The sequence below is a fragment of the Belonocnema kinseyi genome, chromosome 10 (genome assembly GCF_010883055.1).
Source record: "Belonocnema kinseyi isolate 2016_QV_RU_SX_M_011 chromosome 10, B_treatae_v1, whole genome shotgun sequence".
In the NCBI taxonomy this organism is placed as follows: Eukaryota; Metazoa; Arthropoda; class Insecta; order Hymenoptera; family Cynipidae; genus Belonocnema; species Belonocnema kinseyi.
Genome location: NC_046666.1, coordinates 9,856,730 through 9,884,336, shown reverse-complemented (window position 1 = coordinate 9,884,336; position 27,607 = coordinate 9,856,730). Strand labels below are relative to the sequence as shown.

Sequence of the window (27,607 nt, the reverse complement as noted above, 5' to 3'; positions counted from 1 at the left end):
CAAACAAGTTGAAATATTTTAGGAAATTTTTAAAAAACCCAACAAATTATCAAGAGCTTTAAAAAGTTTCAATGGATTTGAAAATATTTCGAAGGATTAAAATTATTTGAGAGTATTTAAGAAGATTTTAAAGTATTATTAAGAACTTTAACACTTTTTAAGAGATTTTGAAGGATTTTAAATATTTTACGGTGTTTTTAAAAATTCCAAGGAGTTTTTCATTGACTTCAATAATTTGAAGAAATTCCAAAGAATTTTAAATATCCTAGGGCATTTTTAAATATTCTCAGGAATTTTTAACAGATTTCAAAAATTTAATCAAATTTTAAAAGATTAAAAATATTTTTGGGTATTTTAAAAGATTTCAAAAAATTTGAAATATTTTTAAGGTGTTTTTAAAGATTCCAAGGAATATTTAACAGATTTTAATAATTTGAAGGAATTCCAAAGAATTTTAAATATCCTAGGGCATTTTTAAATATTCTAAGGAATTTTTAACAGATTTCAGTAATTTAACCAAATTTCAAAGGATTAAAAATATTTTTGGGTATTTTTAAATATTCCAAAGAATTTCCAAACTCTTTAAAGTGTTTCAAAGGATTTGAAATATGTTTAAGGTATGTTTAAAGATTCCAAGGAATATTTAACAGATTCTAATAATTTGAAGAAATTCCAAAGAATTTTAAAAATTCTTGGCCATTTTGAAAATATTCCAAGAAAGTTTCAACTGATTTCTGTAATTTAATGAGATTTCAAAAAATTAAAAATATTTTTGGGCATTTTAAAAGATTTCAAAAAAATTTTAATATTTTAGGGAATTTTTAAAAATCCGAAGAAATTATCAAGGACTTTAAAAAGTTTCACTGGATTTAAAAATACTTCAAAAAATTAAAAATATTTTTTGGGCATTTTAAAAGATTTCAAACAAGCGGAAATAATTTAGGGAATTATTAAAAATCCCAAAAAATTATCAAGAACTTTAAAAAGTTTCAAATTAATAACAATTTTATAAAATTTCAAAGGATTTAAAATATTTTTGGATATTTTAAAATGTTTAAAAAAATTTGAAATATTTTAGAGCATTCATAGACATTCGAAAGAATTTCCGAAATCTTGAAACAGTTCCAAGAGATTTCAAAAGATTTTAAATATTTGACAGTATTTTTAAAAATGCCTAGGAATTTTTAACAGATTTTAATAATTTTAAGGAATTCCAAAGAATTTTAAAAATTCTAGGCCATTTTGAAAATATTCCAAGAAAGTTTCAACTGATTTCTGTAATTTAATGAGATTTCAAAGAATTTAAAATATTTTTGGGAATTTTAAAAGATATAACAAAATTTGAAATATTTTAAAGGTGTTTTTAAAGATTCCAAGAAATATTTAACAGATTTTAATAATTTGAAGAAATTCCAAACAATTTTAATAATTCTAGGGCATTTTGAAAAGATTTCAAAAAAGTATCAACTGATTTCAGTAATTTAATGACATTTCAAAGAATTTAAAAGATTGTTGGTCATTTTAAAAGATTTCAAAAAAGTTTAAATGTTTTAGGGAATTTTAAAAAATCCGAAGAAATTATCAAGTACTTTAAAAAGATTCACTGGATTTAAAAATATTTCGAAGGATTGAAAAAAGATGTCGAAGGATTTGAAATATTTTACGGTTTTTTTTGTAATATATCAAGGAATTTTTAACAGATTACAGAAATTTAATAAAATTTCAATGGATTTAAAATATTTTTTGATATTTTAAAAGATTTATAAAAATTTGAAATATTTTAGGGCATTCTTAAACATTAGAAAGAATTTACAAAATCTTGAAACAGTTTAAAGAAATTTCAAAAGATTTCAAAAGATTTGAAACATTTTACGGTATTTTTAAAGATTCCAAGGAATTTTTTAAAGATTTTAATAATGTGAGGGAATTTCAAAGAATTATAAATATCTTAGGGTATTTTAAAAAGATTCCCAGAAATTTTCAACTGATTTCAGTAATTTAATGAAATTTCAAAGGATTTATAAAATATCGTTGGGTATTATCAGATTTCAAACAAGTTGAAATATTTTAGGGAATTTTTAAAAATCCGAAGGATTTTAAATATCCTAGGGTATTTTGAAATATTCCAAGGAATTTTTGTCAGATTTAAGAAATTTAATAAGATTTCAAAGGATTAAATATATTGTTGGGTATTTTAACAAAGTTCAAAAAATTTGAAATATTTTAGGGCATTTTCAAGTTAGAAACGTTTAATTTTCAATCATAAATAGAATAGATTAATATTCAGTCTAAAAATTAATTGCGAATAAAAAGAAAGACAAATTTTCAAGAAAAAGTTAAATAAAGCAATATATAAATAATTTTATAAAAGAAGAATAATTTGTTCTTTATTTTTATATTAAAAATTAAAGATTCAAAAGTATTTTCACGAGCTTTAAAAACTTTCAAGGAATTTTGAAATATTTCAAAGACTTTAAAATATTTTATGGCATCTTAAAAGACTCAAGGAAATTTTTTATAGATTATAATTTTAAGAAATTCCAAAGAATTTTAAGTATTTTAGACGATTTTGAAAAGAATCCATAAAATTTTTATCTTCTAAATCCAAAAGAATGATAGATTTAAAATTTATGAATTTAAAATTTATAAATTCAAATTGGTTTTGTTCCATTTTGGGTGCACAAAAAAAAAGCTTTAAAGCTTTAATCTAAGAAAAAAATTCCAACTAAATTTTGTTTTCTTTCAAAATTATATTATTATATTATATTATATATTTTATTATATTATTATATTATTATATTATATCATTTTAAGTAATTTTAAACTAGAGGCGTTAAAAATTGAAAAATAATTTTTCTAACTTGACAGTTTTTAAATTATAAGTTAAATTATTTTTATTTTAAATAGTCTAGGCATCCTTTAAAAACTTTAAAATTTTATTTCAAAATCTTGAGAAATCTAGAAATGGTTTTAAATTTTTCCAAATTCAAAATATTTTTGAATTTTTTTTCACAACTTTTAATTATATTTCAAAATGAATTGAATTTTTTCTATGACTTTAAAAATTCCTGCAAATTAAAAAAAAAATGAATTTATAAATAACAATAGAAGAGTTATTATTTGTAAAAATATTAAAGTAATTTTAAGAGATATTTAGAAGTTTTAAAAAGATTCGAATTAAATTTATAACTTGGAATAATTTCAAATACTTAGAGCCGAATTCGAAATAAAATGTAGATTTTTGCAGATTTCAAACAAAAAAAATTAGAATTTTTTTAAGAACTGTGAAAAACTACATAAAGAGCACACCGGGTGTTTTATACCCAAGGGTATTCAAACGTGTGCCATGCCGATGGTATTGGATAGTTTTTTACAAGAAAATCAATTAATCATGTATAATCTATCTAGTTTAAGGAGAAAAAGATTTCATAACCGTTTTTGAAATTTAAAGTAGGTAAAAAAATCCTTTCTGGGGAAAAAAATTAAAAAATGACTTCTTTCACTCTAAAATTCATAACTTTTTACGTTTTTGATATTTCTACCTAAAATTTTACTTGAATACTTCCGAGATACGGCGCTTCAAAAATAAAATCTTAAACTGCGAATAAAAATTATAAAAATCAAAATTATGTAAAAATGACATAGAAAAATAGGTTTTCATGTAATTTGTTAATCTTACGTCATATTCTCCATTTTCTTGAATTTGGTACGTTTTGTTAAAACGCAAATAAGTCGCTGGGTTTTAAACACCCAGTATGCCCTTTAAGGGTTAAGATTCTTAGGAAAGTTGAAAATGATTTTTCACTTTGGAAAATTATTGTAACAGAAAACTTTAAAAAAAATTATCAAAGAAGAACGTGGAATATTTTAAGGATTTTATTTAATTTGCTAGATTTTCAATAATTGTAGAAAAATTTCGATTACTTTTAAAATATATTTAGAAGTTCTGAAAAAAATTTAACAATTTCACTTATAAATTAAACACTTTTTAAATAGAACAATTAAAATTGTAACGCTAAAAGTTTAAAAGTTATTCGAAAATCTAAAGATTTAAAGCTTTCTATGTAAAAAAATTCAGTTTCAAAATTGTTTTTTTTTTAATATTTGGATTCAATTTACTCGCCTTAAATAAAGAGTGAAATATTGCTAAATATTAAATACTTATTCTTTTTCTACACTAAGAAATTTCAAATTAAATGGTATAAAAATTAAACAATTTGGACTCACAATATTTTAAATTTAATAAAAACCTTTAATTATGACTATATTATTATGGATTTATTTTTAAGTTGAAAAAAGTAAAACGCACGTTTAAATTTTTTAATAGCTGCAAAAATTAATAGAAAGAATATATTAATAAATTTATTTATTAAATTAAAAAAAATAATATAAAGAAATATCTAAAACTCGAAATTAAAAATATATTATTGATAAATTATGAAGATTTGAATTTAAAAATAAAATTATCGGAATAAATGATATATTATTGTACAGATCCATTTTTTAAATTATTTATTTATATTTACAGTTGATAAAATAAAACTGTTTTTTATCAAAAATTTTCAGCTTTAAATTCTTTTAATTTTTAATTGTTTAAATCCTCAAAACTGCATTTTAATTATTTCAAAATGTATGTTTAAAAATTAAAAATCTAAAATGGAAAATTTTTCATGTGAAAGTTTTTCGAATTAAGCATTCGAAATTAAATGATATAATAATTTATAAAAATCACAATTTAGAAAATTATTTTAAAGCGGTTGAAATCAAAGTTGGACAAAATTCTTATTCTACAATTTTTATAAAATTCCCGGTCTAAAAGTAAATTGACTGTCATTTCCCGATTTTTCCCGATCAATCAATGGAATAAATTTTCTACCAAAAAAGACGAATTTTGAACAAAGTGCATGAATTTTCAACCAAATATTTGAATTTTAAAAGAATTTTTCAAGCAAATAGATTAATTAGTCACCGAGAAATTTAAATATTCTCCCACGAATTGGAATTTTAAATAAAATAACATGAATTTTAAATCAAATATTTGAATTTTCAACTTATGAAAATAAATTTCGAATCAAAACAATTAATTTAGAACTAAAAAAACATAATTTTTAACGAAATAATAACATTTTTAACAAAAAATAAAGATTTTTTAACTAAGATTATGAATCGCCAACCAAATAAATGAATTTTTAACAAATTTGTAAAATTTCTAACACTTCCAAGTAAATTTTTGGGTTTACAAACCTGAAAGGATTTTAATTTTATGCCGCAAATAAATAAGTCTGTAATTTAAAAAAAAAGGATAGGTTTATTTAATTCTAGAATATTTTTTTAAAAATATATGTAATAATTATAATATATTTGTTTAAACAATAAATGCTTTAAATTCTCCAAAAATGTTCTATTCGAGCTATAAGAAAAATATTTTATGTTCTTCAGAAATAATTTTGAAACAAAATTATTTGAATAATCCTAACTTTTCAATGTTCATCCTTATAAAAAAATTCTATATAAATAATGTTACAAAACTAAAATTTTGGTGAGAGAAAATGAAAAAATCGGTGAGAGGAAAATCAGGGAATTTTGAAAATGAAATTTTCCAGCCATCCTCGGTAGAAAATAAAATATTTTTCACAAGATTTGAGATATCTATGAAAAAATATATTACTTACCGAAAAAACATCCAGAAGCAATGCCGAAAACGCTGTATTTACATTCCAAAAGTCGCGTCGACCAGCTCTTTTCTCTGTTAAAAATGTCTGCACAAAAGGTAGTGTACAAATTGCTTGCCATAGAGAGCATTCCAAATAGTTGAATAACAGAAAATACCATTATAAATGCAAACGCTGTTCCTCTTTCGTACTTGTATATGATTACATTATTTAATACAGCTGTTGCATTGTCGCAATTTCTGGCCAAATTTTCCGCTTTGTTTAATCTATAAATGTCATTTCAAAGTGTCAGGCACTTTTTTATATTTTTTTTTTTTTTTCATTTTCATGCATATCTCTCCCAAAATTGTTCAATTTTACAAAAAAGTTCAAGCAAGAAGACTCATTTTTTTACTATACAAGATAAATTCTTAACAATATACAAAAATTGAGAACTAAATAGTGGATTTTTAAGCTGAAAAAGATCAGTTTTCAACCGAGAAGATTAATTTTCTAATAAAAAAGACGAATTCTCATCAAAATCAATACATTTTTAACCAAATGGCTGCAATTTCAATTGAGAAGATTATTCTTTTTATAAAAAAACTAATTTTTAACATAATATATAAATTTCTAGTTAAATGGTTTAAGTTTCAAACCAGAAGATTAATTTTCGATGGAAAAAGACGAATTTTTTATTAATTACATCAATTTTCAACAAACTATTCGATTTTTATACTAAAAAAAAAACAATTACACAAAATTAAATTAAACAAAATTAAAAAAAAAAGAAATTTCTACCAACTGTTGAATTATTAAGACAAAAAAAAACAATTTTCAACATAAATTTTCTATGAAAAACATTTAGATTTTCAACAAACAACATCAATTTTCAAACAAATTGCTTAATTTTTAAACTAAAAAATGCATTTGAACCAAAAATTTAAAAGTTAAATTTTCACGGAAAAAAACATAATTTTCAGTTTTAAAACAGATATATTCTACAAAATAGCTAAATTAAAAAAAAAATAGGAATTTTCAACAAATTACATACATTTTCAAAAAAAATAAATAAAAAAATAGCTGAATATTTAAACTAAAAAAATCAAGTGTTAACGAAAAATAGAATAGTAAAATTTTCATTTGAAAAAAAAAAATTTTTTAATTTTAAAAAACGAATATTCAACAAAATAATTTTATTTTCTACCAAATTGTTGAATTTTCAATCAGATAATTGAATTTTTCAACAAAAAGATCAATTTTAAAATAAGAAGATTAATTTTCTAATAAAAAAAGAGGAATTCTCAATAAAATACATACATTTTTAACCAAATAGTTGCATTTTCAACTGAGAAGATAATCTTTATTACAAAAAAAAATAATAATTTTTAACATAACAAATACATTTCTAGCCAAACAGTTAAACTTTCATACAATAATTAATTTTCTACCACACAAGATGAATTAAAAAAAAATAACACCTATTTCGAACTAAATGTTGAAATTTTAAAGTAAAAAGATAAACTTCTAAACAAAAATGGGATTAGTAAAATTCCATTTTAAAAGATTAATTTTTAATAAAAACGAAAAGAAAAAACGAATCTTCTTCAAAACAGGTAAATTTTTAAGAAGAAATTATGAATTTTAAACAAACTACATAAATTTCCAAACTAAATTTAATCAATTAAAACTAAATTAAATTTCTTAAACTAAAAAAATAAATTTTTAACCAAAAATGCTAGCTTTCTACCAAACAGTTTAATTTTCAATTAAAAAATTACATTTTCAACCAAAAAGATCAGTTTTCAAACAATAAGATTAATTTTCTACCAATCAAAACGAATTTTCAACAAAAATTCATCAATTTTCAATCAAATGTTGAATTTCTAATCTAAAAAGATCAACATTTAAACAAAAATGGAATAATTAAATTTTCATTGAATTTTCAACACAAATTTTCTAGACATAAAAGTTGAAAAGAATCAATCTTAAAATAAAAATGGAATGTTTAAATTTTCATTTTAAAAAATTAATTTTTTTCCTCGAATTTTCATGCATATCGCTCCCAAAATCGTTCGAATCTACAAAAAATTTTAACCAAGGAAAAAATTTTTAACCAAATAGTAGATTTTTTTAAGCTAGAAGAATATCTTTCTGACAGTTTAATTGTCAACTAAACAATTAAATTTTTAACAAAATTTATACATTTTTAACCAAATAGTTGCAATTTCAATTCAGAAGATAATTCTTTTTACAATAAATAAATAAATTTTTAACATAATATATAAATTTCTATCCAAATAGTTTAAGTTTCAAACATGAAGATTAAAATTAAAATAATAAATATTGGATTTTTAAACTAAAAAGACAATTTTTTAAGAACAAAAATAGGATAATTTAATTTTCATTTTTAAAAGTAATATTTTATAACAAATAAAAAACGCATCATCTACAATGTAGTTGAATTTTCTACCAAACAGTTGAATTTTGAAGATAAAAAGTCGAATTTTCTATAAAAAACAGATGAATTTTCAATAAAATAAATCAATTTTTTACCAAATAGTTGAAATTTCAACCAAAAAGATTACCCAAAAATAGAATAGCTAAATTGGCACTTGCAAAACTTAATTTTCATTTTAAAAAGGCGAATTCCAGCCAACAGCAGACGAGTTCATAACAGAATAGTTAAATTTTTAACCCGAAAATACGAATTTACAAAAAAAAATTATCATTTTTCAACCAAAAATTTCAATATTTAACCAAATTCTTCAATTTTGTATTTAAAAACCTAATTTTTAACAATCAAAAAACGAATTTTCAACATAAAAAGATAAATTTAAAAAAAAAATGTAATAGTTAATGTTTCAACCACAAAAATTTTTTATTTAAAATAAAAAACACTTTAATATATAACAAAACGGTTGCATTTTTGACGAAAAAGATGAAATTGCTACGAAAAGAAATGAATTTGCAAATAAACAAGAAGAATTTTAAAACAAGAAGATTAATTTTCTACAAAAAAGACGAATTTTCAACATAATGTTTAATTTTTAAATAAGATCAAATTTTAAACAAAAATGGAATAATTACATTTTCATAGAAAAAAAGAATTATTTTTAATAAAAATAAAAAATCTTCTACAAAACAGTTGAATTTTCTACCAACTATTGAATCTACTAAGACAAAATGGCGAATTTTTAACACAAATTTGCTTTACAAACAAATCGGATCTTCAACAAACTAGATTTATTTTTAAAAAAATAGCTTAATTTTTAAACTAAAAATCCGTTTTTAAACAAAACTGGAATAATGAAATTTTCATGGAAAAAAAACATAATTTTCAATTTAAAAAAAGTATATTCTACAAAATAGTTGAATGTTCTACCAAATAGTTGAATTTTCAATGAAATAATTTCATTTTTCAACTAAGATTAAAATTTATAATAAAAAAGAGGAATTTCCAACAAAATACATAAATTTGTAACAAAATAGTTGAATTTTCAACTGAGAAGATCATCCTTTTTTACAAAAAAAAACTAATTTTTACATAAATAGATACATTTCTAGCCAAACATTCAAATAATAAGATTAATTTTCTATAAAAGAAAAGGCCAATTTTTAACAAATTACACAAATTTTCAAAATAATGTTGAATTTTTAAAGCAAAAAGACCAACTTCTAAACAAAAATGGAAAACTTAAACTTTTATTGAAAAAAATTAATTTTTAATAAAAATATTTTTTTTAAAACGAATTTTCTACAAAACAGTTGAATTTTCTACGACTGTTGAATTTTCAAGCTAAAAATACGAATTTTCTATACAAAACAGTTGAATTTTCAAAAATAAATTATGAGTTTTCAACAAACTACATAAATTTTCAAAGAAATAGTTGAATTCTTTAACTAAAAAAATCAATTTTTATCCGAAAATGGAAGTTACATTTTAATTTGAACAAATTAATTTTCAATTTTAGAAAACCAATATTCTACAGAATAGTTTAATCTTCTGTCACATATTTGAAATTTCTACCAAATTGTTCAATTTACAATAAAAAGATAAATTTTTTATTAAAAATTGGAATTTTCAACCCAGACTTTTTTTGAGCCAAATATTGATTTTTTAAACTAAAAAGATCAATATTATATTGATTTTTTAAACGAAAAAGATCAATATTCAAACAAAAAAGGAATATTTAAACTTGCATTTAAAAAAATTAATTTTTAATAATGATAGAAAATGAACCAATCTTCTACAAAACATTTGAATTTTCTACAGACTACAAACATTTTTAAAAAAATAGCTGAATATTTAAAATTAAAAAATCAAGTGTTAACGAAAAATGGGATAGTTAAATTTTCGTTTGAAAAAAAAATTCAATTTAAAAAAATGAATATTCAACAAAATAGTTGAATTTTCAAGCTAAGAATATCTTTCTACCAAACAGTTGATTTTTCAACAAAATAATTACATTTTTAAAGAAAAAGATCAATTTTAAACGAAAAAGATTTTTTTTACCAAAAAGGTGAATTTTCAACAAATTAAATCAATGTTTACCCTAACATTTTCTACGACTGTTGATTAGACAACAATTTTCAACAAATTACATACATTGTTAAACTCATTTTTGAAATTTTACACTTATCAAACCAAAAATTACTTTTTTAGCCAAAAATACGAATTTTTAACAAAACACATAAATTACTAGCTAAATAGTTCAACTTTGAAACAAGAAGATTAATTTTCTACCAAAAATACGAATTTTCAAACAATTAGAACAGTTTACAACTAAATGTTAAATTTTTAAACTAAAAATAAAATTTTTCACAAAAATGGAAGTTTAATTTCATTTGAAAAAAAAAATTATTTAAAAAAAAAAACAAATCTTTTACAAAACAGTTGAAAGTTCCACGAAACTGTTCAATTTTCAAGAAGAAAATCTAAATTTTCAACAAACTACAACAATTTTTAATCAAATAGTTGAATTTCTAAACTAAAAAAATATATTGTCAATCAAAAAAGGAATAGTTCAATTTCCATTTGAAAAAATTAATTTTCATTTAAAAAAACGAACATTCTACAAAAAATTTAATTTTCTACCAAACTGTTTCTACCAAAATTATTGTTCGAAACTATACAAATTTTCAGCAGTTTAATTTTCAAACAAATAATTACATTTTCAACGAAAAAGATCAATTTTCAACCAAAAAGATTAATTTTCCAATAAAAAAGAAAAATTCTCTACAAAATACAAACATTTTTAACCAAATAGTTGCATTTTCAACTCAGAAGATGTTTTTTACGAAAAAAAGACTAATTTTTAGCATGATAAATACATTTTTAGCCAAACAATTAAACTTTTAAACAATAAGATGAATTTTTAAGCAAAGAAGACGATTTTTTAACAAATTACATAAATATTCCACCCAACGTTGAATTTTTAAAGAAAAAATACCAACTTCTAAACAAAAATGGAATAATTAAAATTCAAATTAAAAAAATGATTTTGAATAAAAATAAAGAAAAAACGATTTTTCTACAACTTTTGAATCTTCAAGACAAAAACACGAACTTTCAACAAAAAAATTCGATCCAAAACAGTTGAATTTTCAAGAAGAAATGATCAATTTTCAAAAAAATTACATAAATTTTTTAACTAATAGTCGAATTCTTGAACTAAAAACATCCATTTTCATCCAAAAAAGGAAGTTCAATTTTTATCTGAAAAAATTAAGTTTCAATTAAAAAAAAATATATATATTCTGCAGAATAGTTGCATTTCTGTTACATAGTTGAATTTTCTACCAAATTGTTGAATTTACAACAAAAAGATAAATTTTCAATTTAAAATTGGAATTTTCAAGCTAAAAACCTATCTTTCTACGAAAAAGTTGAATTTTCAACCCAGATTTTTTTAATACGAATTTTAAACAAACCCCATGGAATTTTTAATAAAAATCTACGACTATTGAATCTTTAGGATAAAAGGACGAATTTTCAAGACAAATTTTCTATAAAAAACAGTTGAATTTTCAAGTAAAAAATATGAATTTTCAACAAATAACATAAATTTTTAAACGCATTTTTGAATTTATAAATTCAAAAATTCAAAAATGGAGAAGTAAAATTTTCACTTGAAAAAATAATTTTTAATCTAACAAATGTATGTTCTACAGAATAGTTGAATTTTTTGCCAGACATTTAAATTTTCTACCAAACTGTTGAATTTCCAACAAGAAGATAAATTATGATCTAAAAAATTGGAATTTTCAAGCTAAAAAGACTACGTTTCTACCTAACAGTTTAATTTTCCATAAAAAAATTACAGTTTCAAGCAAAAAGATTAGTTTTCAACCAAGAAGATTAATTTTCTAATAAAAAAGATGAATTCTCAACAAAATACATAACTTTTTAACCAAATAGTCGCATTTACAACTGAGAAGATTTTTTTTTACAACAACAAAAAAATAATAATAATTTTTAGCAAAATACGCACATTTCTAGCCAAATAGTTAAATTCTCAAACAATAAGATTAATTTTCTACCAAAGAACACGAATTTTCCACAAAAATTCATCAATTTTCAACCAAGTGTGTAATTTCTAATCTAAAAAGATCAACTTTTAAACAAAAATGAAATAATATGATTTCCAACACAAATTTTCTAAACATAAAAATTGAAAAGAAGCATTTTTTATCCAAAAACGGAAAAGTTAAATTTTCTTTTAAAAAAATTAATTTTTTTCTCGAATTAAAAAAAAATGCTTTTTACAAAAAAAAAATTAAGTAAAATAAATTTTTAACATAATATATTAATTTCTAGCCAAGTAGTTTAACTTTTAAACATGAAGATTGAAATTAGTTAAAACTTAATATTAAATATTAAATATTGGATTTTTAAACTAAAAAGAAAGAATTTTCTATCAAACTGTTGAATTTTGAAGACCAATTTTCTACGAAATATTAAATTTTTAAACTAAAAAGATAATTTTTAGAAACGAAAATGGAATAGGTTCATTTTCGTTAAAAAATAAAGGATTAAAAAAATGTAAATAAAAAAAAACCCGAATCTTATACAAAATAGTTGAATTCTACAAAAAAGTTGAAGTTTCTACTGAATTGTTGAATTTTCCAGCCAACAGTAGATGAGTTTTTTTACAAACCAGTTATTATGTATGCAAAACAATTTAATTTTCAACAAATTGCATACATTTTTTAATGCATCTTTGAATTTTTAAACTAAAAATTCCAAAAATGTTGAAGTTAAATTTTGATTTGAAAAAATTAATTTTTAATTTAAAAAATGAATATTCTACAGAATAGTAGAATTTTCTGCCACACAGTTGAATTTTATACAAAATTGTTGAATTTCCAACTAAAAGATCAATTTTTGAAATATAAATTGAAATTTTCAAGCTAAAAAGAGTATCTTTCTACCAAAAAATTGAATTTTTAATAAAATAATTGCATTTTTAAACAAAAAGATCAATTTCCAACAGCATTTCCAATCGAGATTATTATTTTTTTTACCAAAAAGAATTAATTTTTAACAAAACGCATCAATTTCTAATCAAATAGTTGAACTTTAAAACGAGACGATTATTTTTATACTAAAAATACGAATTTTCAAACAATTATAAAAGTTTTCAACTAAATATTGAATTTTTAAACTAAAAAGATAATTTTTAAAACAAAAATAGAATAGTTTAATTTTAATTTAATAAAGTAATTTTTAAATAAAAATTCTAAAAAATGAATCTTCTATCAAACATTTTAATTTTCTACAAAACTTTTGAATTTTTATACAAATTTTCTATACAAAACAGGTAAATTATTCAAGAATTAAATATGAAGTTTCAACAAAATACATACGTTTTTTACCAAATAGTTGAATTTTCAACCAAAAAGATTACTCAAAAGCAGAATATAGCTAAACTGAAATTTTCAAAACTTAAATTTCATTTTAAATAATGAATTTTCTACAAAATGGTTGAATTGTCGACCAAAAAGTTGAATTTTCTACATAATTATTGAATTTTCCAGTCTAAAGTAGACCAGATTTTTACAAAACAGTTCAATTTTCAACCCGAAAATATGAATTGAAAAAAAAAATAATAATTTCCAACAAACAGAAATTTTCTACAAAACAGTTGAATTATTTACCAACTGTTGAATCTTCAAGACAAAATGACGAATTTTCAACACAAATTTTCTAGACAAAACAATTTCATTGTCAACAAACTACATAAATTTTGTGACAAATAGTTGAACTTCTAAACTAAAAAATCAATTTTTAACCAAAAATGGAATAGGTAATTTTTATTTTTAAAAAATAATAATAATTTTCAAATTAAAAAAAAAGATACGAATATTCTGCAAAATAGTTTAATTTTGTAATAAAAAAGACGAATTCTCAACAAAATACATAAATTTTTTACCAAAATGGTTGCATTTCCAACTAAGAAGATAATCTTTTTTTACAAGAAAAAAATTTTTTTAGCAAAATACACACATTTTTAGACAAATAGTTAAACTCTCGAACAATAAAATTAATTTTCTACCAAAGAAGACGAATTTTCAACAAATTACATGCATTTTCAACAAAATGTTGAATTTCTAATCTAAAAAGATCAACTTTTAAATAAAAATGGAATAATTAAATTTTCATTGAATTTTCAACACAAATTTTCGATAAGAAAATGTTGAATTTTCAAAAAGAAAATATGAATTTTCAAAAAGAAAATATGAATTTTTTAAGAAACCACATAAATTTTGATATTAAAAGTTGAATTTCTTAACTAAAAAAAAATCTATTTTTAACCAAAAATGGAATAGCTAAATTTTTGATTTCAACAAAATTAATTTTCAATTTAAAAAACAAATATTCTACAGAATAGTCGAATCTTCTGTAATAAAGTTGAATTTTATTTCAAATTATTGAATTTCCAACAGAAAGCTTTATTTTGAACTATTAAGATGATCCTTTTGACAAAAAAAACAACTAATTTTTTAAATAATATATAAATTTCTAGCCAAATAGTTTAACTTTCAAACAGGAAGATTAATTTTCGACGAAAAAGACGAATTTTCAACAAATTACAAAAATTTGCAACCAAATATTGGATTTTTAAACTAAAAAGATCAATTTTTTAACAAAAATGGAATAGTTTAATTTTAATTTAATAAAGTAATTTTTAAGTAAAAATTCTAAAAAAACGAATCTTCTACCAAACATTTTAATTTTCTACAAAACTGTTGAATTTTTATAACAAAAAGACGAATTTTCTATACAAAACAGGTAATTTATTCAAAAATTAAATATGAAGTTTCAACAAAATACATACGTTTTTTACCAAATAGTTGAATTTTCAACCAAAAAGATTACTCAAAAGTAGAATATAGCTAAACTGAAATTTTCAAAACTTAATTTTCATTGTAAATAATGAATGTTCGACCAAAAAGATGAATTTTCTACTGAATTATTGAATTTTCCAGTCAAAAGTAGACCAGTTTTTTCACAAAACAGTTCAATTTTCAACCCGAAAATATGAATTAACAAAAAAAAATCATTTCCAACAAACAGGAATTTTCTACACAACAGTTGAATTATCTACCAACTGTTGAATCTTCAAGAGAAAATGACGAATTTTCAACACAAATTTTCTGTACAAAACAATTTCATTTTCAACAAACTACATAAATTTTTAAACGCATTTTTGAATTTATAAATTAAAAAACCCAAAAATGGAGAAGTAAAATTTTTACTTGAAAAAATAATTTTAAATTTAAAAAATGAATATTCTACAGAATAGTTGAATTTTCTCCCATACATTTGAATTTTCTGCCAAACTGTTGAATTTACAACAAAAAGAGAAATGTTGAACTAAAGATTGGAATTTTCAAGCTAAAAAGACTATCTTTCTACGAAAAAGTTGAATTTTTAATCAAATAATTGCATTTTAAACTAAAAAGATTAATTTTCAACAAAGATTTTTTTTAATACGAATTTTTAAAAAACCCCATAGAATTTTTAATAAAAATAATCCATTAATCTTCTATAAAATAGTTGAATTTTCTACTAAAATTTTTTATTTTCAAGACAAAATTACAAAAATTACGACACAAAACAGTTGAATTTTCAAAAATTAAATTTGTATAAAACATTCAATTATTTGGTACAAAATTTGTTTAAAAATTAAACTATTTGGTTCAAAGTTCATGTATTTTGTTGAGAATCGTCTTTTAGTTAGAGAATTAATTTTCATGTTTTTAAATTCATCTTTTTAATTGACAATTTAACTATTTAGTTGAAACTTTAACTGTTTTATAGAAAGTTCGTCTTTTTTGGCTCGAAAATCCAATATTTTGGATGACATTTTTTTCGTTTATTGACTTAATTTTTTGATTAAAACTTGAACAATTTGATTGAATATTGAACTGTTAGGTTGGAAATTAATTTTTGTTGTAAATTTATATCTTCGAGTTGAAAATTCAATTATTTTGTAGATTGTTCGTTTTTTAAAATGAAAATTAATGCTTTAAAATTCCAAATTAGCTATTCTATTTGTGAGTAATCTTTTTGGTTGAAAATTCAACTATTTGGTAAAAAATGTATGTATTTTGTTGAAACTTCATATTTCATTCTTGAATAATTTACCTGTTTTGTATAGAAAATTCGTCTTTTTGTTATAAAAATTTCTACAATTTGGTAGAAAATTCAACTTTTTTGTCGAAGATTCGTTTTTTTTTAATTTTAATTTTTTTAATCCTTTATTTTTTATCGAAAATTAACCTATTCCATTTTCGTTTCTAAAAATTATCTTTTTAGTTTAAAAATCCAATATTTGGTTGAAAATTTGTTGAAAATTCATCTTTTTCGTCGAAAATTAATCTTCCTGTTTGAAAGTTAAACTGTTTGGCTAGAAATTTATATATTATTTTAAAAATTAGTTTTTTTTTTGTCAAAAGGATCATCTTAATAGTTGAAATTGCGTTAAAAATGTAATTTTTTGATTTTTTAATCTTTAATCTTTAATTTTTTCATCAATCTTTTCTTCATTAAAAAGCTCTCTGTTGGAAATTCAATAATTTGATATAAAATTCTACTTTATAACAAAAGATTCGACTATTCTGTAGAATATTCCTTTTTTTAAATTGAAAATTAATTTTGTTCAAATCAAAAATGTAGCCATTCCATTTTTGGTTAAAAATAGATTTTTTTAGTTTAGAAATTCAACTTTTAATTTCAAAATTTATGTGGTTTCTTAAAAAATTCATATTTTATTTTTGAAAATACAACATTTTCTTATCGAAAATTTGTGTTGAAAATTCAATGAAAATTTTATTATTCTATTTTCATTTAAAAGTTCATCTTTTTAGATTAAAAATTCAACATTTGGTTAAAAATTTATATAATTTGTTGAAAATTTGTCTTCTTTGGTAGAAAATTAATCTTATTGTTCGACAGTTTAACTATTTGTTTAAAAATGTGTGTATTTTGCTAAAAAAAATTTTTCTTGTAAAAAAATATTATCTTCTCAGTTGGAAATACAACCATTTGGTAAAAAATTTATGTATTTTGTTGAGAATTCGTCTTTTTTATTACAAAATTAAACTATTTTGCAGAATATTCGTTTCTTTTTTTTTTAATTTGAAAATTATTATTAATTTTTAAAAATAAAAATTACCTATTCCATTTTTGGTTAAAAATTAATTTTTTAGTTTAGAAGTTCAACTATTTATCTCAAAATTTATGTAGTTTGTGGAAAATGATATTGTTTTGTATAGAAAATTTCTGTTTGTTGGAAATTTTTTTTTTGTCAATTCATATTTTTCGGTTGAAAATTGAACTGTTTTGTAAAAAAACTGGTCTACTTTTGACTGGAAAATTCAATAATTAAGTAGAAAATTCAACTTTTTGGTCGACAATTCAACCATTTTGTAGAAAATTCATTATTTAAAATGAAATTTAATTTTTGAAAATTTCAGTTTAGCTATATTCTACTTTTGAGTAATCTTTTTGGTTGAAAATTCAACTATTTGGTAAAAAACTTTTGTATTTTGTTGAAACTTCATATGTAATTCTTGAATAATTTACCTGTTTTGTATAGAAAATTCGTCTTTTTGTTATAAAAATTCAAAAGTTTTGTAGAAAATTAAAATGTTTGATACAAGATTCGTTTTTTAGAATTTTTATTTAAAAATTACTTTATTAAATTAAAATTAAACTATTCTATTTTTGTTTTAAAAATTATCTTTTTAGTTTAAAAATTCAACATTTAGTTGAAAACTGTTATAATTGTTTGAAAATTCGTATTTTTAGTAGAAAAATAATCGTCTCGTTTTAAAGTTCAACTATTTGATTAGAAATTGATGTGTTTTATTAAAAATTCGTTCTTTTTGGTAAAAAAAAAAAATAATCTCGGTTGGAAATGCTGTTGTAAATTGATCTTTTTGGTTTAAAATGCAATTATTTTATTAAAAATTCAATATTTTGGTAGAAAGATACTCTTTTTAGCTTGAAAATTTCAATTTACAGTTCAAAATTGATCTTTTAGTTGAAAATTCAACAATTTTGTATAAAATTCAATTGTGTGGCAGAAAATTCTACTATTCTGTAGAATATTCATTTTTTAAATTAAAAATTAATTTTTTCAAATCAAAATTTAACTTCAACATTTTTGGAATTTTCAGTTTAAAAATTCAAAAATGCATTAAAAAATGTATGTGATTTATTGAAAATTAAATTGTTTTGCATACATAATAACTGGTTTGTAAAAAAAACTCGTCTACTGTTGACTGGAAAATTCAACAATTCAGTAGAAGCTTCAACTTTTTTGTAGAATTCAACTATTTTGTATAAGATTCGGGATTTTTTTATTTACATTTTTTTAATCCTTTATTTTTTAACGAAAATTAACCTATTCCATTTTCGTTTCTCAAAATTATCTTTTTAATTTAAAAATCCAATATTTAGTAGAAAATTGGTGTAATTTTTTGAAAATTCGTCTTTTTTCGTCAAAAGTTAATTTTCTTGTTTGAAAGTTACGCCATTTGACTAAAAATTTATATATTATGTAAATTATTTTTTTTGTCGATAAAAGAATTATCTTCTCAATTGAAATTGCGTTGTAAATGTAATTTTTTGAATGAAAATTAAACTGTATCGTAAAAAGATGGTCTTTTTAGCTTAAAAAATTCACTATTTGGTTCAAAATGTGTGCATATTGTTGAGAATTCTCTTCGTCTTTTGGTCTTCAAAATTCAACAGTTTGATAGAAAATTCTTTCTTTTTAGTTTAAAAATCCAATATTTAATATTTTTATTTTAATATCTAATATTAATTTCTAAATAATTTGAATCTTCATGTTTAAAATTTAAACTATTTGGCTAGAAATTAATATATTATGATAAAAATTTATTTTACTTAATTTTGTTGTTGTTCTTGTAAAAAGCATTTTTTTTTAATTCGAGAAAAAAATAAATTTTTCTAAATGAAAATTTAACGCTTCCGTTTTTGGATAAAAAATTATTCTTTTCAACTTTTATGTATAGAAAATTTGTGTTGAAAATTTAATGAAAATTTAATTATTCCATTTTTTCTTAAAAGTTGATCTTTTTAGATTAGAAATTACACATTTGATGAAAATTGATGAATTTTTGTGAAAAATTCGTCTTCTTTATAAAAAAAATTAATCTTCTTGGTTGAAAACTAATCGTTTTGGTTGAATCTGTAATTTTTTTATTGAAAATTAAACTGTTAGGTAGAAACGTAGTCTTTTTAGCTTGAAAATTCCAATTTTTTAGTTCATAATTTATCTTTTTATTGAAAATTCAACAGTTTGGTAGAAAATTCAAATGTGTGACAGAAATTCAACTATTCTGTAGAATATTCATTATTTAAATTTAAAATTAATTTTTTCAAATGAAAATTTTACTTCTCCATTTTTGGATTTTTTAATTTATAAATTCAAAAAAGGGTTTAAAAATTTATGTAATTTGTTGAAAATTCATATTTTTTACTTGAAAATTCAATTGTTTTTTCTACAAAATTTGTCTTGAAAATTCGTCCTTTTATCCTAAAGATTAAACAGTCGTAGATTTTTATTAAAAATTCTATGGGGTTTGTTTAAAATTCGTCTTAAAAAAATCTGGGTTGAAAATTAACTTTTTTAGTTAAAAATACAATTATTTTAATGAAAATTCAACTTTTTCGTAGAAAGATAGATTTTTAGCTTGAAAATTCCAATTTTAAGTTAAAAATTTATCATTTTGTTGTAAATTCAACAATTTGGTAGAAAATTCAACTATATAACAGAAATGCAAACATTAGATGTAATTTTTTGAAATTTTATCATTTCTTCTTGAAAATTTAACTGTTTTAGATCGAAATTTTTTTGTTGAAAATTCGTATTTTTGTCTTGAAGATTCAAAAGACGTAGAAAAATCGTTTTTCCTTCATTTTAATTCAAAATTAATTTTTTTTACTTGAATTTTAATTATTCCATTTTTATTTAGAAGTTGGTATTTTTTCTTTAAAACTTCAACGTTTGGTTGAAGATTTATGTAATTTGTTAAAAACTCGTCTTCTTTGGTTAAAAATTCATCTTATTGTTTAAAAGTTTAATTAAAATATATAATATATTATTTTTTATTTTTTAACATATAAAATATATTTTGGTAGTTTAGAAATTCAAATATTTGGTTCAAAATTGATGTAGTTTGTTGAAAATTTATATTTTCTTCTTGAAAATTCAACAATTTGGTGGAACTTTCAACTGTTTTGTAAAAGATTCGTTTTTTTTTTTTAAATAATTTTCTTTTGAAATGAAATTAAACATCCGATTTTGTGAACAGTTTTGTATTTTTAGTTTAAAAATTTAACATTTTGTTGTAAACTGTTATAATTGTTTGAAAATTCGTATTTTTGGTAGAGTTAAATTTATTTGACTACAAATTTATGTGTTTTGTTAAGAATTTGTCCTTATTGATAAAAAAAAAAAATAATAATTTAGGTTGAAAATGCAACTATTCGGTTAAAAAGTTATGGATTTTGTTGAGAATTCGTCTTTCTTATAAAAAAAATTAATTTTCTTGGTTGAAAATTAATCTTTTTGTTGAAAATGTAATTTTTTATTGAAAATTAAACTGTTTGGTAGAAAGATATTATTTTATTTTGAAAATTCCAAATTTTTAGTTCAAAATTTAACTTTTTGTTGAAAATTCAACAATTTTGTAGAAAATTTAACTGTGTGTCAGAAAATTAATTTTTTTCAAATGAAAATTTAACTTCTACATTTTTGGAATTTTTAGTTTTAAAATTCAAAAATGCATTTAAAAGTGTATTTAATTGGTTGAAAATTCAATTGTTTTTCATAAATAATAACTAGATTGTAAAAAAAAATCGTCTGCTGTTGGCTGGAATATTCAACAATTCAGTAGAAACTTCAAATTTTTCGTAGAAAATCCAACTATTTTATAGAATATTCCTTTTTTAAAATGTAAATTAATTTGTGAAAACTCCAATTTAGCTATTTTATTTTTGAGTAATCTTTTTGATTGAAAATTCAACTATTTAGTAAAAAAAATTTATGTATTTTGTTGAAACTTCATATTTTATTCTTGAAAATTCACCTGTTTTGTATAAAAAAATTCGTCTTTTTGATATAAAATATCAAAAGTTTGGTAGAAAGTTCAACTATTTGGTATAAAATTCGCTTTTTTTTTATTTCTATTTTAAAAAAATACCTTTTTAACGAAAATTAAACTATTCGATTTTAATTTCAAAAAATGGTGTTTTAAGTTTAAAAATCCAATATTTGGTTGCAAATTGATGTAATTTGTTGAAAATTCGTATTTTTAGCTTAAAAAATACACTATTTGTTTAAAAATTTGTGAAAATTGCTGAGAATTCGTCTTATAAAGTAGAAAATTAATCTCCTTAGTTAAAAATTTTTGTAGATTCGAACAATTTTAGGAGATTGAAAATTAGTTTTTTCAAATAAAAATTTAACTATTCTATTTTTGGTTAAAAAAAGTTTTTTTTAGTTTATAAATTCAACTTTTTTTTTAAACGTATATAATTTGTTGAAAAAATGACTTTTTTGTTAGAAAAATAATCTTCTTGGATAAAAATTCAACATTTTGCTTACAAATTTATCTATTTATTCGAACCTTCATATTTTCTTCTTGAAAATTAAACTTTTTTATATAGAAAATTGTTTTTTTAGTGTGACGAAAATTCAACAGTTTGGCAAAAAATTCAATTTTTGTGTAAAAGATTTGTTTATTTACATTAAATTTTTTTAAATAAAAATTTAACTTTCATTTATGGTTTAAAATGATTTTTTTAGTTTTGAAATTTAACGGCTTGTTTTGAAAATTTGTGTAGTTTGTTAAAAATTCAACTTTTTGGTAACATATTTATGTATTTTATTGAAACTTCATATTTTCTTATTGAAAATTAAACTGTTTTGTTTAGAAATTTTTTTCTTCTTGAAAATTCAACAGTAAAGTAAAAAATAAAAAAAATAATCGTCTTGGTTGAAAATTTCATTTGTTTAAAAATTTATGTATTTTGTTAAAACTTCATATTTTCTTCTTGAAAATTTAGCTGTTTTGCATAGAAAATTGATCTTTTTGTCTTAAAAATTCAACAGTTTCTTAGAAAATTCAACTATTTTTTAAAGATTAGTTTTTAAATTTATATTAAACAGTATTTTTTTAAAAATGAAAGTTTGAAAAAAAATCTTTGTTACCTTGAAATTGATATACGTCTTCGACCCGAAGAAAAAATTTGAGAATTTCCATTCCATGCACGAAATCCAGTATATCGTCGAAAAATTGATTTTTGTAAAAGATTGTTAAATACTGTTGCCTGATTCAGGGCACTTTTTACCCCGAGAGTGCCTCGAAGAACAACTCCCGTAAATAACATGATTGTAGTAAATATGAAGCTCTTCAATCCTCACTTGATCGAATTTTTAAGAAAATTCGTTATCTCTGTATACATATATTTTTAAATTTCTCGCCAACATAGCTTCTTATTACAGTGCTTCATTAACAAAAATGAAAATAGAGACCTTTTCCTCTTACGTGATTTTTAAGGTTATGTACCGGCATGTCAACCCGGTTTGACCATGGCTTAAATAAAAGACAGGTTTGACTAATGCTCCCAATTTTGGGAATTTATAAACTGCGCTTGCGTCTTACCGGTATCCTGGATTAGTTGCTGTTGGCGCGCTGATTTTGAATAGTGAAAATATTCAAATTTAATATTTATTATAAATTATGATTGGGAAATGCATAAACAGTAATTTTATAACCCTAAAATAAGATTTCAAGTGACAGATGAAAAATAATTTAATTTTAATTGAAAAGATGTATTGAATCCTGAGTTCAGAGAACGAAAACATTTTTTTTGCCCCAATGATTAATCTCGTCTCTGTCGAGATTCTAAATTTTTTTATTCGCAACAATGTGACTTACAATAAAATCACTAAAATTATTCAAAATAAATTAAGAACTTTTTGAAACCCTACCGAAAGAAATCTCTGAGTTTTCTTTAGCGAAATTGCTTGGCCCATTTGAGTCTATAAACAAAGTTGATTTGAAACAAAATAGTCTCGGAGATAGTTTGAGAGATTTGGGTCCTTTTCAAGATCCTCTACGGTAATATAATGTTCCTTTTGTATTCGTCACGTATCGGGCGGGCAGAGTTATTTACAGTAGTTGGTCATGGCTAATCCGCTCTCCCTTTTTAAATTTCTCTTCAAATTATTAACACTTTTTTTTAATTGATGAATTTTCTCATTATACTTATTTATAATTATAACTTATATACTAATATACAATTTTCTAGATGAATTCAAAAATGTTGTCTTTTTTGGCGTATCTCATTCCATTTACGAGAAACGTTCTATTAATTCCAATTTTAAGCATTAAAAAAAAATCTGAAGTCATCGAAACCCGTAGATTCCGAATTATTATGTTTTAGGCTGTTAACTATAAAATTTAAAAAAATCTACTTCTAAATTTTAATCCGAAAGCTTAACAAAGGACCCTTGAGTGTTGGCTAATCTATTCACATAGCCTCTCTGCTTGTTATTTATGATCGTATTCTTATTTCAATTTCGGAAAGGATATTGTAAAGCCTTCAAACCATTTGAACGAGCTTCCTGGACCTTTAAAAATATCTACCTGAGTGCCTGCGGAGAATTTCTCTAAACTTCTTTGACCTAAAGAATTTTTAGTATATACTCAAAGATTCTTTTCAGTAGGGAAGTCAGAATTAAAGACGTTTTTTGCAATAAAATCACATTATTTTATCGTCTGTCATTCAAAAGTTCCATTTTAGAATTAAGAAATTACTTTTGATGCATTTTCTCATTAATTATTTATCATAAACATCAAATTTAAATATTTATATAATTTAAAATGCGCGCACTACGCAAACGCAGTTCAAAAAGTACACGAAATTTTATTTGTAAATTTGTATAAAAAAACTGTTTTTTATTTTTATTTGTTTTAAATTTTCGCAGAACTCTGACCCAAACTGATCGCGAACAATCGTGAGTGGTAAACTCTCCTCTTGGAACACTGCGCAAGAAAGACAAAAAATATCGTTGTCCTCCACAGGATTTTTAGTAGTATAACAAGCATTTAGAGGTCTCAGAAGACAACTTGTCAAACTGTAACTTCCCCTTTCTATCTAAAGTATCAGAAAGAGAGAGGTGACTGTCGATAATTGAGAAATCAGGAGTTCTTGATTACCAAATATTGCCTCTCTCGTTCTGACACATCAGATAGAAAGAGATAGTTGCAATCGATCGTTTCAAGCCGATCGAACTTCTCCGTCTGACTTTATGCGATAGGAAGAGAGATCCAATCAACTAGTTTAAATGGCATCCGGGTTCCCATCCCTGGGTTTGACAAGTTGTCTTCTGCGACCTCTAGAGGCTTGTTATACTACTAACAATCCTGTGGAGGACAACGATATATTTTTGTCTTTCTTGTGCAGTGCTCCAAGAGGAAAGTTTACCACTCACCAGAGTGCGCAATCTGTTCGGTTCAGGGTTCTGCGAAAATTTAAATTTAATAAAAATCCAAAATAGCTTTTCTTATACAAATCATTAATAAAATGCCATATTTAATTTGTAAAATAAAGTGAAAGACTAATTCATCCAGTTTGAAAAGATAAAATTTAATATTTTAAGTAGGTTCAGTTTTTCTTATATAGTTCTGAATTTCACAAAACATTATTGTTAACATAAAGAACGTTTCAAAGTATATGTTTTTAAAAGTTTTCTATTATTTAACAAGAAATAAAAAAACCCATATTTCAAAATATTTAAACCAAATTTTATAAAGAAATCAATATTATAAATAAATGAACATCAATTTTAAAACAAAAATTAAAGAGTGCATTTTTTAACCAAATAGACGAATTTTCGAATAAGAAGATTATTATTATACTGGAAACATAAATTTTCAGCAAGGCTTTAACACTTCCTACTAAATATTCAAAGTTCTAATTAAGAATGGTGAAGTTTCTACTAAAAGTAAACGAGCTTTTAACAAAAATGTTAAATTTTCAACAACAAAAAATCAAACAATAATAAAATAGTGACATTTTTAGGGAAAAAAATTAATTTTAAAACATACAGGTCAATTTGCAACAAAAAGGTGCATTTTTAACTAAAAAACATTTTCAGATAAAAATAAAATAGTTGAATTTTCTGTTTTAAAAATTAATTTTCAACCAAAAACAAGCAAATTGTTATATAGAATAGTTGTATTTTCAGTCATAGAGATGAATTTTCAACTAAAGTAATGAATCTTTAACCCAAAGAATTACTTCAATAAAATAGTTCAATTTCTATCGACATAAATAAATTATAACAATTAAACAAAATTTAACGAGTAATGACATGGTTTTAAACATAGTTGAATTTTGAACTAGAAGGATCAATTTTCAAGAAAAGAAAAACGAATTTTAAAAAAAGTCAAATTTTCGACTGAAAAATGATTTATCGATCAAAAACATGATTTGTTGAGCATCAGGATAAGTTAAATGTGCAGTTCGTGAATTTTTAATAGAAAAAAAAATTATTTTCACAAAAACATTTTATTTAAATCAAACAGATGAATCTTCAACAAACAACTTGCTATTTTACTAAAAACTATTTTAAATTAAAAACCGTTGAATGAAACCAAAAAGGGACAATTTTCATCAAACCATGTAATTTTTCAAATAGAAAATATCAGGTTTTAACAAAAAATAAAACAAATTCAAATAATAGACTATTTTTCAAAAAATGGTGAAATTTTTCACCAAAGAGTTCTTCTCTTTGGTGAAGAGATAAAATTTTAATCAAAAACATGTGAATTAAACAAACAAAACTATCTTTCTTAGTTGAAAATTGAATTAATTTTGTTTTCATTTCTTGAAAATTCAACTATTCGGTGTAAACATTACAAAAAGTGAGGAAAACATGCACGTTGAAATGTTCTCTCACTAGACCATTGGGTACATCAGGTTTTGATGTCAGCTGGCAAGAAGTCTGAACGACGAGGGATTTTTTGAATCGATTTTATTATTGAATTTAATAGATTTGGGAAAATACAAAATAATTTTAAAATAGACTTATGTTAAGAAATATATATTTCATAGATTATTCAAAAAGTACAGTTTTGTCCCATTCAACTAGTGATATTGTTTGATCCTCAGCATACAGACATTTTGGATTTTCCCCACCCAACCTAAAATACCTCATAAGTTTGTATTTGACTTGAAGAACCAGCACTGCGCATGCGTGACATCGGCTGCTTGCGCTTTTTATTTAATTAGTTAATAGGAAATGAACTGTTCACAATAATTAATCATTATGAGAGTAATAAAACTAATTACTCGATTATAAAAGATGCTGTTAATTTTACTAATAAAATAATTATACGATTTTAATATTTAAAAATCAATGATCCATTTTAAATTTAAATGAAGAAATACATTCTTTATTATATGAATTAATTTTAAAAAATTGCATATTTTTATACACTTTAAAATTGTTGTGCTATGAATCATTGTTACAAACAAATGCTTAATTGTTTCTTTTTCTCATAGAAGCAAATTTTAATTGTGACGATAGTTGCCAGCATTTGTCGTAAAAGTCATATTTTATAATGAAAAATTGGAATATATTACAATTTACTTTTGTTATAAACATGTTCTCCATTCACATGCCTCTTTTTCATGTCTAGATTGACATCTGTGAGTAGAAATGATGCACAATCATCTTCAAAGGCATTCTAAAGATTTATTAAACATAAATAATATACATTTTTAGTAAAAATGTCTATAGAAGATGATTAATAGATCATTTTTATGATTGATATAAATGCTTTTTTGAACAATAACTTAGAATTATCATTTCTATACATAAAAAATCTGTTTTTTACTAAAGTGATCCGGAAATATGTTAATATTGACTATAAAAATGGTTATGCGGCATTAAATAACAATTTTCACAATTGTAATAGAAATTTCTTTAAAGAAATGTTCTTATCAGCCGTTTCCTCGAACTGAGAATGTTGGTCAATAATTTATTTTAACATGTTTTCTACAAACAATTTAATAAATAAAACCACTACATGTTGATGTGTACAAATGTTAAGGTTGTCTCTCGCAGAAAGTTGATGGGGAGGTTACATGACATGTGATCAAAAGGTATTTTGATTCTTTTGTAATTTATTAACATATTTAAAAAGAAAGAATTTTTTATTTAATAAGAAACATGGTTTTGTTTTGATCATTTTTGAACAGTTCGCCTGCTCGCGCCAGTTTTCGCCAAACTGTGACATAAGGGCATGTGACACAGCTAAATACCTATATTACCGACCACAGTTTTTCAGTTCACTGAATATTTTTTTGAACCTAAAAACTTTTTTTGTAAATAAAATAT

The 27,607-nt window shown here is 21.9% G+C and overlaps 1 protein-coding gene across 2 annotated transcripts in view; it reads right to left on the bottom strand.

Moving 5' to 3' along the window:
- LOC117182248 (transmembrane protein 223) overlaps nt 1–22,765 on the bottom strand; it is a 45,285-nt gene extending 22,520 nt beyond the window's left edge. For both annotated transcript variants that reach the window (XM_033375354.1, XM_033375355.1), the window contains exons 1-2: nt 22,406–22,765; nt 5,673–5,938 (exon numbers count right to left, since the gene is read on the bottom strand). In XM_033375354.1, the coding sequence (XP_033231245.1) occupies nt 5,673–5,938; nt 22,406–22,584 (445 nt within the window). In that variant the 5' untranslated portion in view covers nt 22,585–22,765. The remainder of the gene's footprint in view (nt 1–5,672; nt 5,939–22,405) is intronic.
- Between the last annotated feature and the right edge of the window lie 4,842 nt (nt 22,766–27,607).